We start from the raw sequence: 12059 nt of genomic DNA on the forward strand, positions 1-12059 counted from the left end.
GAGACACCCAGCACCAATCACATTCAGGTGCAGACACGTTTTATGATGCTTTTTATGGCCACTGGTCCAGAGCATGCGATCATGTTTGATTTGGAGTTAGAGGACATATGTGGGAGGGTGGTGGTGTGGAGACAGAAACAGGTGCTGGTTGATACAGTCAAGGTCTCAGGGCCTGATCCAAAGTGATTGGGAGTCTTTCCGCTGACTTCAAGGGGCTTCGAATCAGGTCCTTAGTCTGGTAAACTGGTACAGTTGCCAGGAAAGACTGAGCAATTGTAATACAGTGCCATCCCTTTAGTAAAGCAGAATTAATCACTACACAAAAATAATCCTGCTTTATGGAGAGAGATGATTCCACCACCGGACTGTGTGCAGAGTGAGCCACAAATATTTGAGGGGCATGCCTTAGCTGAATCACCCTCTGGACTCATCTACTGGTGCAAGTGTTTCTATTCCCAAACTGAATTTTTCAATAAACAAAGCAACAATTATTTTTCAAGAACATTCTTACATTTTTAAAAATAACACCTAGAACTTCGTCACGCCATGGAAAAGGGTTTTTGAAGACACAAAACAATGCATGTGGGTGAGAACGCTGAAAGGGAGAGTGAAAGGAGCATTATTAACATAGATCTGAACTTCACCTTAAATGTTTCTTCTTCCTCTTTGTACACGGGGTCCTGCCTGGCCAGGCAACCCAGGAACTCAGCAGCTGTCAGCGGCTTGTTATGCATCTGCCTGAGGCGTCGCTCACTGAGGACGGTTTGCACTGCATAAATGACGTGTCCCTGGGTAAAACCGTCGGAAACCTTTGCAAGGCAACTTATGTTCAATGATTTGGTGACAGCCCCTCCATTCTGCAGGATGATGTGTTTCCATAAGACTGTAAATCACCAACAGGAGAGGGAAGAGAAACCCAAAAACATGTATTAAGGAGCAGGAAAAGCCATCTGAACGACCTGGCTAATTGCTTTGAACCTAAAGTTCTTTCTGAGAAGGAAAATGAAAATAGAGGACATCAGTACAACCAACAAAACCGAAAAGCTTTGACAGTGTGTGTGTGTGTGTGTGTGTGTGTGTGTGTGTGTGTGTGTGTATATGCACTCTGTACAAATGTGGGGAATACTACACAGTTAAAATAAGCATATTTTAATCCGCTATGTATATATTTTAGGGATGTAAAGTATCAAACAGTTAACTGGTAAGTTATTAGTCTTATCGTTTACAAATTGCATTAACCGTTTAACCATTTGCTGCATGGGGGGCTGACTATGCACTTGGGGGTGAGTGGAGTTATGGTGTTGCAGGGAGGGAGGGACAATGGGGGGGAGGACTGGGACATATGCTTGGGCATGTGCAGGGGTAAGTTCTGGCAGCTGAGGGGTTCACTTTCGCACCAGCAGCTGTGCCAGCATGAACAACAGCGAGCCGGGCAGCAGCTGAGGTGTGCCCAGGTGAAGAATCGGGGGGGGGAGGGGTTGGACGGGCATAGAGGGTATCCCCGATCCTAGGGCAGGGCCAGGTGCATGGGAGGGGGCTGATGGGCATGGTGTGGTGGATGGGGGTGGGCAGGGAGCAGAGTGTCTTATTGCCCCCTCCTGCAGGCTGGGAGGTGGTGGTGCCCCGGCTCTGGAGTTTGGACGATTGGCAGGCTCCAGGAGTGGCAGCAGTCTCCATCCCCACCTTTCTTGCTCCAGGGGCAATTGGAGGGGCCAAGCCCCCATGCCGAGGCAGGACCAAGGCATGTTGGGCTGCCCCCATATAGCTCCCAGGCGCTCCCCCTTTCCCCCCCCAGTCACCCCTAAGGATGTAAAATATCATAGCGGTTAACTGTTTAAACGATATACATTTTAATTGTTTAAACGGTTATTTTCCTAAACAATATTTTACATCCTAATGTATCTCTGTGTATATGTATATATGCAAACACATAATGTGGCCAGATTTTTAAACCACGGTGCCCAAAGTTAGACATCGATGGCATGATTTTAATAGGTGCTGAGTATATAGCTTCCACCACTGTCAATGAGAGGTACAAGGGCTCACCATTTTGATTTAGGTGTTTCAGGCCATGATCCTTCAAAGACTTGGGCACATATTTAAAATTATATGTGTGTGTGTCTTTGGAGGCTTGGGGCTCTGTCTGTAGATAATATGTGCATTAATCTCATGCCTTTGTCTTTTAGCTTGTAAACTCTGCAGGGCAGGGACCATATTTTCCAGAAAGTGCCCAGTGTTTTGTGGGTGCCACAAAAATACCTCAATAAATAAGACTAACACCCTTCAACCTTTGTACTGTAATGCACATATCCCAAAGTCATGCTGAATAAAATCTTTATAGCACACCACCATAGATTCCACAGATTCTTAAACATGTATCCCTACAGAACCTTTCTGAAAATATTTTCTTTGTCTGAAAAGTAAAACAAATGAAAATAGTGACTTAGAAAAATTATATGGAGCAGATGGAAATTGTAGTAGTGTAGTATGGTAGTGCAGTTTGTGCCACATAGGAGATTTGTGTTTGACGGCACAGTACATGGCATAATAATATGAGGCTTTTGATGCATCTACTAATATTCTTTGTGTAATAGAAAAAACTGCTTCACCTTTCCTTCTGTTCATTGTAACGTAGGTATTATGGACTTGTACTCATAACCACTGACTTCATTTTTCATTCCAGAAAACACTGTTCTTCAACTTGATTTATACCTAGTCTCAATAACTATTGGCTGAATCACTGATTCATTACAGGGAAATTGATACACACAGCGATGAACATTTATTTTGTGTTTCCCTGTTTTGTGCAGTGCAGCTTCCCCTGCAGGGGAGGATCATGGAAAAGAAGGAGAAACTGATACACATCATGAATAATATCAGAAAACCAACAGGCAACGGCAGATCTTCAGATGTAAAGACTGCCATTGTGCATCTGCTGTACCCATACTGGGTAGAAATGGAAGATTTTGTGCTGTAGCAAAGCGGAAGGGTTGCAGACTACAGTACATATGCAGTTTGGGCAGCTATAGTTATGAATGTTCGGCGTTTTAAGGCTGTTAGAAATCAGCTATAAAACTTCGATTTGAGCTCTCAAATTGGGGGACTGGCCACGATAGGTGCTGATTTCCTCTTGTGGGGGAGCTAAGGGTGCTTGGCCCCAAAAAGGCATTCTAGTATGTGGCAAGATTTCCCAATTTTCAGGTCAGATCTCAAGAATAAACTTCCTGTTTGGTGAAAATGTGTGTGGTAATTTTAAAGGAGCAGTGTCAAATAATAAAGGTCCCAAATTTTATGAAAAGGTGGTTAAGCCCCCAGTGGCTTATTTGAACTATTGAAACTGACTTTCTTCCATTTCCCTTCTCCACATCCTAGCCATGTCCCACTCTCCAAACTTGAGAAGAGGCTTATCTGTTATCAACTTGTCAGGGCTGCAGCATGGTTGTCTTACTGTTATTATATAGTCTGGTCCTGTTTAGACATTAGCGTTCCATCTGCACTATGGAAATGATGGCATACAGGACAGAGTTGCAACCGACTAGACCCTATCTTGCTGTTTCTTGCACCAATCTGCTGTGAGCAAGTTCCTGAATGCTGGTGATGGATGATTACTTGTTCTGTTCATGCCTTCTGAAGCACCTGGCACTGGCCACTGTTGGAAGACAGGATACTGGATTAGACGGACCATTGGTTTGACCCATTATGGCCGTTCTTATGTGGTACAGCTCTGGACTTCACAAGTCTGTAGCATGAATTGGCAATATGGTAAACATATGATGCAATCTTGTGTACTTTGTTTGGGGCACAATCACATTGTAAATGAGTGACCAAAAATAACTGTGACTGTGGTACAGCTGGGACTTAAGTGATTTGTTTTAATTCTGTTTTCTGCCTGGGACTTCAACCACAAGTGATAAAATAGTATGAAGAAAGACTGTTGCTTTAGCAATTGTGATCAGATGAGGTGTTCATGCTAACAGCTCCTGGCTCAAAGAGGAGAGGATTGGTGGCAGGAGATCTTTAGTTTTAGAACTGTAGTTCAGTACAGCACCTCTTTGCAGATTTTTTCAGGAGGGCAAAGGGGGACTGATTGGCCTATTAAAGCTCCCGGGTGTATGTAATTCAACCCAAATTTATCTAAATTAACCTAAATAGCCTTTGATTTTGGAAGTCACCAAGTCTGGAATCTTCTGAACCATGGGGAAGTGATTTCAAAAGATGAGAACACAAAATTAAGAGTGCCCTGCTACCAGTCCCTTTCCATTTCAATCAGGCAGCTATCAGCTTACCTGCCTCAGCTGCTCACAGCTGTGCCAAGATATCAGAGAGAGAGAGGTGATTTTACTAATAGCTAGTGGGACTAAAAAGTGAATGTTGGGGAGCAGATTGCTGTGGGGCTGGGCAGGCTTTTTAGGGAGGTTTTAAAAAATGGCTGTTTGTCATCAAAATGACATGTTCGATTCTGATTTGTGTTTTAAAACTGTGTGAGTGCCCCCAGAACTGATAGCCACAGCATACAGCTATGAATAGGTAAATAACAAGAAACTGTTAAGGTTTCAAGGAATCAAAACCAAAGGAAATTCACGGTTAAAGCTTATCCTTTGTTTTGTGTATGTTTGTGCACATGAAGGGGAAAGGGAGAAGAGCAGGGGCTGCAGAAAAGCATGAGATGAATGGAGAGCTTAAATCTTAATTGTGACTATTTTCTGGCATCTGTCCAGTTTGCCTTGGAATTTTAAAGTTGATTTAAACTTGGTGGACCGAATTTATTACCCATGTACTTCCATTGACTTTAGTGGAATTACAACAGGAACAGCATTTAAAAAATGTATCGTAATAAAAAATAACTAATATCCATGGTGAATTCATCATAGCTAGAAAGAATATGTCAATGCAAAGATGTCAGATTTGATAGGGTAAACATGAAAAAACTTGGATTTTTTTGGTAATTTCTTCAGTGAACTGTAAATATAAAAAAAAATTTTTGATAGTGATAAAATACAATCGTCCACAAATGAAACCATTTATGAATAGGACCTAAATTGTGTTCTTTAAAATGTGGAAACCAGCTAGAAATAACAGCCATTAAGACTCTACTTCCTATAAAAAGTTGGGTGACAGTCACAGGGGAACAAAACCTTTTTTCCATTTTTATGACACTGATTTTTTTTTAAGTTGTCTTATACTGTAATGTTAACTGAAAATCTCAGATGCCTAGGTGCCCACAGTGTATGAGTTTGGTTTAAATCATGTATTGATAATAGCCAGATAAAGACATCCCTTCTGTGGCATGTTATTTCTTTAGCACGTTTTCATACAAACAGCTGATTTAGAGCTTGGTAAATAGTAACTGCCATGATGATTTAATATACTTGCCAAATCTTGAAGCATAGTCTGGCCTGGGAATCAGAATGATTTTTTTGTAAACTTTGCAGAAAGGTCGGAGGTCGGCCTCAAAGGGACGTTGGGTAGTCCCCACAACCAGGACTCTGTCTTCTACTTTCAAACTCTTCAGGATTTTGGGGAGATTCTTTTTGAGACGTTTAGGTTCCATCTTCAGGAGTGAATATATACATATGGAAAAAAAACCCTGAAATGTTAGCACTTGTCCTTGTTTTCAGAGGTGCACTTACATTTACACTTAGTATAAAGAGAAGAGATGCTCAGCATAAGTGGGACTAAACTAAGCTTTTGTCGACTAGCTCTTTTTAAAAAAAATCCCTTTAATATCAGCTGGAGTTGTGTGTACTTGGCTAATTTCAGTACCAAGAAAACATGCTAGGGTTTGCAATGTGCGTGACACTCCTGTATCTTGGAGATCTAGCTTTACAAACAAGCAGCTGTTGGTTCCTCACGTTTTGCCATGGTTTTAGCTGAGCAAGGCTCCAAGTTCATAATCGTAAATATGTGCCTGTATAAACTGTATAAAGATGCTCATTTATCTGAAATAGTTTACAGTCCAAGTTAATTACCGATATTCTATCATTAATTAGCAGGGCCCTGTAGAGTTTCCGCTAGTTTCTCAAAGCACTGTGATTTCATTCACACACTGCTTAAAGAAATTTAAATTCAGTTGCTGAGGTGTTGTTATATCTTTAAAATTCATAAACAGATACATACTGATGATAAAATAATCAGTTCTGCAAAGCAATGGATTGGTGTAAACATTTTAAAGGGTCCTACGTGATTTGGGAGCCTCAAAAGAGACTTAGGGCTACATCTTTTAAGGGATTTAAGCACCAAAGGGATTTCAAAAGCACTTAGGTGTTTAACAACACCTGTTGAAATCAATGGGAATTTAGTACTTAGATGCTTTTGAAAATCCCATTAGGTGCCTAAATACCTTTACAAATCTGGTCTCTACGCATTTAGGAACCTAAGTCTCATTGAAAGTCAATGGATCTTAGGCTCCCAAGTCACTTTCGGCTCTTTTGAAAATTTTACTGTGGTCCTCCTTGTTTTTACTCTATGTCAGGCAGCCTTTAACTTAGCTCTGGATTCGGCCTTCCATAGTGCAAATTTAGGAGAGACTATGCACTCTGAGATGTCTGTATTTCAAGGATAGATCACATCCTGCCTTCGAATGCCCTTGTGTGATGGGGTGTTCACCCCACACTCGAAAGGAAGGGGTTAAAAGTAGTCTAGCGAGGCTGTGCAGGGAGCAACCAAATCGAGAGAGGCTGCACGGAGCAGCCAATAAGGGCCCAGCGGGCTCACATAAAAAGGAGTTGCAGGGCCAGGGGCAGTCAGTTGCTGCAGGGAGCCCAGGGTGAGAGGACTGTGTTCTTAGCATGATGCAGGAAGGTAATACCTTGGACAGAGCAGTTGCTGGCAGGGGAGCTTGGCTGGCTGCTAGAGCTTGTGAGCTGGTGATCCTGAGAAGCAAAGAAGGTGCTGGGGCTGTGGGAAAGTGGCCCAAGAATTGGAGTAGTATTAGCAGAGAAGTTAAGGTGTGGCAGCAGGAGGCTGCTATCTACAGGATCTCTGGATTGGGACGCGGAGTAGTTGGTGGGTGTGGGACCCCCCCACTTGCCATTGGGGAAGTGGCTGGACAATAGAACTGGGAGATTCTTAACCCACACTCCCAAAAGGAGGAAGACACGGATAGTGGCGTGGCCTGAGGACTGGGTCATGAAAAAGACATTGAAGTTCCTGGGCTGAGATGGAACTGCAGGCGGAGAAGGCGGCAGGAGAGGCACCACCAGGAGAGGGCATGCTATCTGAGAGAGCTAATCTCCGAGACAACCAGCAGGAGGCGCAGCTCTGGTGAGTGAACTCTAGCCAGGGCAAATTTTTTGCAGCTGCTTGTACGTGCAATTGCTAACAGGAGGGAAGTGTGTATTGTTTGGATTAAAGAGTACAAAGAGGGAAATGAAAGAAAACTCTAAACAATCAAGAGGCAGAGAGAACATCATTTTCTTCTAGTTTAGTTAGTTAGAAAAAGAGAGAATATATATATATATATATATTGTCATTTTTCAAAGTCACACAGAGTTTGCCAATTGCTTAATAATGTTAGAACTGAAGTTGTAGTGGGCAACACAGTTTAGTGGTCTGAAATAAGGACTTCAAACAACAACCTCCTGTGGTCTTTATCCCAGTTTTGACACTGACTAATTCAGTAGCCTTTGGTGAGAGATTTCACTTCTCTGGCCCTGTTCATATTAGCTAGAGTGTCACTGAAAGCCCTTAAAATAAAACTTTGAGCTACTAAATGAGGACTGGCCACATACAGCACTGTTTAGAAAGGGTTTGTAGCCAGTTATGCTGGCTGCACAACTACCCACTATTTAGGGAGCTTTCGCCACTAGAAGAGAGATGTGAATTTTTACTTGTCTATTTTGTAGGGGTGCTGGAAGGAGTCCTTTATGGGAGTAAAGCGTTTTGCAGATGAAAACTGTTTAAGAGAATTATTGTTATTAAATGGCACTAATTAGGCTCTGAAACTGGCAACTCACTGAAATAAATGGGAGCGGTTAAACGGTTGCTGCTTGTTAGAGACGTTGGTTTATAGGCCGCTAGTACATCCCTTCTACTGGGAAGAGTATCTTGGCAACAGGAATTGTCAGATAATTAAGCAAAAAAAATTCTTCTCTGTTCTTTCTCCTAGTCCTTGTGATAAATCTTAATTCATCCATTACATTTTGTGCAATCCATTTTTTGGTAGAGGCGGCAGCTTTCTGTATTTCCACTGATATCGAGTCAGTTACAGTGAGTGCTCATGGCTCAACATGTAGGAATCTTATTTTTTTAAAACTAAATGACTGTACCAGTGCCAAACTCCTTCCCCCGCCCCAACAGAGCCTACATTCACATCCACTCGAACATGAAGACTAGACAGCATTAATGTCTACAGCTCCGGTTTTGTATTTGAAAATAATGTACATCTATCGTATTATAGGGATATATATTGAAAGCTAATAATACCCCCCTTCACTTTAAAAGAAAAATGTCTGTAGCAAAAGAAGGTGTTAAACTGAGAATCCAGGGTTTCAGCTGTCTCGCAAATCTGGGTTGGAGAAAGTGGGGTATATTGTGAAGGTGCCTCAATTCCAGAAGATAGTGACTGTATTACTTGCACAGCCCCCTTCACAATGGGTTTCCCGTAACTGATTTGATACTTTACTGTCTGGCTGTCAGTTCTGGGAAGGTGGGAAAGAGCTGACACTGAAAAGGGGAGGGCAATGGAGGCCCGTTTTATAATGGGCCTTCCACAAAATGTAAGGTTTTTCTATTATCAGAATCTAAGCCTTTGTGCCAAATTCCTTCCCTGGGGATGTGTGCAATTGGCTCTCATTAACTATGTGTATCAAAAGGCAGAATTTAGCTGACCATCTCCAGCTACCTTACTTCTTTCTGTTACTCATTTTCCCTGATTCCTCTTTCCCTATGCTGTCGTCACTGTTGGGGGCTCTCCTATTGAGTGCTGCTCCAACTGCTTGTTAATGCTTATAGGAGGAATATAGACTCCTTTATCTGGTTCAGAATGTCAGATATCACTTGTGCTATGTGTGTAGCAGTGGGACTAGCGACAAGTCAACTCAGCCACGGAGCCCATCCCTTTCCCTCAAGGAAATAATGTGAATTTCTACTACATGCGAAGAAGACCTGAATGTGATTTATACAGCTGTCCCTAGCATTGCATCCTGGAAGTTATCTCTGGGCCAAATTCTGGCCACCCATGCGCACACGCTGCTGCTATTGAAGCCAGCAGACAAAGACCAAGAACACAAGAGGCAGTATTTGGCCCATAATCTTCTTTACAATAGTAGTTGCAACCAAGATTTGTGAATTAGGGAATTATTTGCTTTCAGTGTGATATGTCAGCCACCAGAGGGCATCAGCCCCCACCTACGTAAATCACATATAAGCGATCTGAACGGCTTCTGAAATGACAGGCTAATCTAAGACAGTATTTCATCAGTATCTTTAAAATGTTACATTGGTGTCCTCACAAAAAAATAGAAATTACCTTTAAAAAAAAAAAAAAAAAAAAAAAAAAGGTTCTGTTTGGCGTAGAATCAAAAGAATCAATTGTGGCTAAAGTCCTTCTGAAACCTTTGTGAATTGAATGGGTATTTCACATGTGACCTTGTTTGGTGTTGTACCAGTTGCTCTAGATGAAGCACAGTTTATTTCTGCACATTTTTGCTTTCCTTTCGGGTGGGAAATAGCTGATTATGGGAAGGAAAGAAAGTAATTTAACAGGAATCCCAGGAGGTTTTTTAAAAAAATCTGTAACTTAACTGTTTATTCTATACTCCTGGTTTTTACAGTACAGATTTATCCTTGTTTCTTTTATTATTGACCCCAGCTTCATCAGAATCCTAAAATTAAATAAACCTGAATAATTTAAGCTTGTCTTAAGTCTTAGTTTGTTCCTCTTGTATTTTGTAGGTCTCCCATATCTTTTCCATATTTCTTTCATTCTAATTTCTTTTACCATGCCATGAGAACAGGCCAAATTACTTTTAAATAAGATTGGTTTAGGTGTAGAGAGATGTGACTTATTCAAGAGCTTATTAGAGGTCATGAGACTTTCTTTAAAGAGTAAAAGTGAGACAAGCTATTATCACGTGAGCATTGGCAGGTCTGGTTGTACTGGTACATGTTAAATGGGGAACTGCACCTGTTCCTTTGGATCGGGGCTACTGCAGTATGTGAAATTATCATAGGTCTGAAAATCAAACAGGAGCACCTCACCTCTTTCTCAGACTTCGGCACTTTTTTGTAGAATGTTTTTTCTGTGTCTCCAATCCAGATGACTGAAGGCTGTAGTTGCTTAGCCACCTAGGAGCAATTAGAAGAAATATATGACGTTTAATTAAAATGGCTAAAATTTCAAACCTGCCTGCACTTATTATTATTTATAATGGCTGTATCTCACCAAATCAGTATCCTGCCATTGCAGGGGCCCCAGCCATTGGTGCACTTTGGTCCCTCCTATTCTCTGCCTGCACACAGTAGTTTAGTCTCCTAGTGCTGTACTGCTTTTGTCTAAATCAGGGATAATTTGATTGAACTCTGACTCTACACCCATATTTAGGTAGTTAAATTAGAGTAGACTTTTTTGTTTTGTTTTGTTTTGATTTCCCTCCCAGAAGTGCTGAGTCCTCGCAGCTACCATTGGCTTTTATTGTTGAGCCCTTTTTGGCAAATCATGTCTTTTAGTTAGGAATCTAACTTAATGGACTCAGCCCTGGTTTGAAAATTTTTGGCCAATATGTTTACCTCACCTGTTAATTGCTACAATCTCCTGGTTTAAATTTGATACCAAACTCCTAGTACATTGTGATGACATGCTATTTATTTTATTTCTGCAGAAAAAAAGGTCTCTGCCGCAGCATTACAGAAAATATATTTAAGAAAAAAAGGCTTATGTGAAGTGTCAGCCTTCACAAGACATTGCGCAATTAGCCGCTAACCTAAGAACTAAGACAATATACTAAGTTTTGGGTGTGCATATTAATGTGCTTTCTACATCAAAATTTGGATGCACTATACCTCTGGCTCACACCAAGATGGCGGCAATGCTACAGGCTTTTTCATAACTGCAGTCTCCCTGTTGCTCTAGTAAGCCCCAGGGTTCAGGAATTCTGCTGCCAAGTATGAATCACATTGCAGTTTTTGCGATCCTGGCTATGTTAGATTGCTCAGTGACAGAAATGCTATCTGTATGAGTAAATTGTAACTAGGTTTAGCTTTTCTGCCATGGTCTTGTTCTGCTCCACATCTTCAGCTGAAGCTGTTCCTACTGAAAAGTGGGATGTAAATATCAGAAGCTTGTATACACCATGCTAATGTATAATTAATGTCGATTCCCAGATTTACAGCCCATGTAAATTCACTTGGGTCTCCAGGTTCAAGTCCCTGTTCCACAGCAGGGATTTGAACCAGGGATTTCCATCCCTCAAGCGAGTGCCCCAATGATGAAGCTATCCAGCCTGTCTCTTTTTACTTGTGGTTTCTTTTTTCACACATTTTTTTCCCCGAAAGGTCTCATTTTCATTCTGCATTGCATCAAAAACAATTTTCAAAACCTTGAAATTTTTTTTGTGACATGGAATTGTTTTTCAGCCAGCCTTAGAAATAAACGTGCTTTTGGAAGTACTGCATGTTAGCTTGGGTTTCGGCATTCCAGCGACACTTTAAAAAAAAAAAAAAAAAAAAAGTGGAAAGTAGTCAGTTCAAGTGGATTTCTAAACGTGTGTTTGCCTTTTATCACTGTTGATGGTTCCAAGAGGAAATGATGCAATTTGAACCATGCAATACTTCAGTGAAAATAATCCATCAATTCTGAAAAATGTCAAGTGATATCCCTCAGTTTGTTACTTGAATAGAACCGTTTTAACTAAGGAAATGGAAATCTTCACTCATTTTGGAAGGCATGAACTAAAATATTGAATTATAATACTAAAGATTTATTTAAAATAGACTGGGTGATAAATGATTACATATAAACTCTGCCAAAATTTCATGCATGCAGATATCTGCATGTCTATTTACCCGTATGTATAATTAGAGAGATGAAGGGTGTTCAAGTGTGAAGAGTGATCAAATAG

The 12059-nt window shown here is 41.1% G+C and overlaps 1 protein-coding gene across 1 annotated transcript in view; it reads right to left on the minus strand.

The window, feature by feature from the left end:
- Nucleotides 1–12059, minus strand: part of IQCA1 (IQ motif containing with AAA domain 1) — a 141467-nt gene that overhangs the window by 4394 nt on the left and 125014 nt on the right. The window contains exons 16-18 of the mRNA XM_067548658.1: nt 10201–10287; nt 5374–5551; nt 645–883 (exon numbers count right to left, since the gene is read on the minus strand). Of these exons, the coding sequence (XP_067404759.1) occupies nt 645–883; nt 5374–5551; nt 10201–10287 (504 nt within the window). The remainder of the gene's footprint in view (nt 1–644; nt 884–5373; nt 5552–10200; nt 10288–12059) is intronic.

Source organism: Emydura macquarii, unplaced genomic scaffold, assembly GCF_026122565.2.
Source record: "Emydura macquarii macquarii isolate MOO-44397 ecotype Brisbane River unplaced genomic scaffold, CSIRO-AGI_Emac_v2 contig_1253, whole genome shotgun sequence".
Taxonomy (NCBI): Eukaryota; Metazoa; Chordata; order Testudines; family Chelidae; genus Emydura; species Emydura macquarii.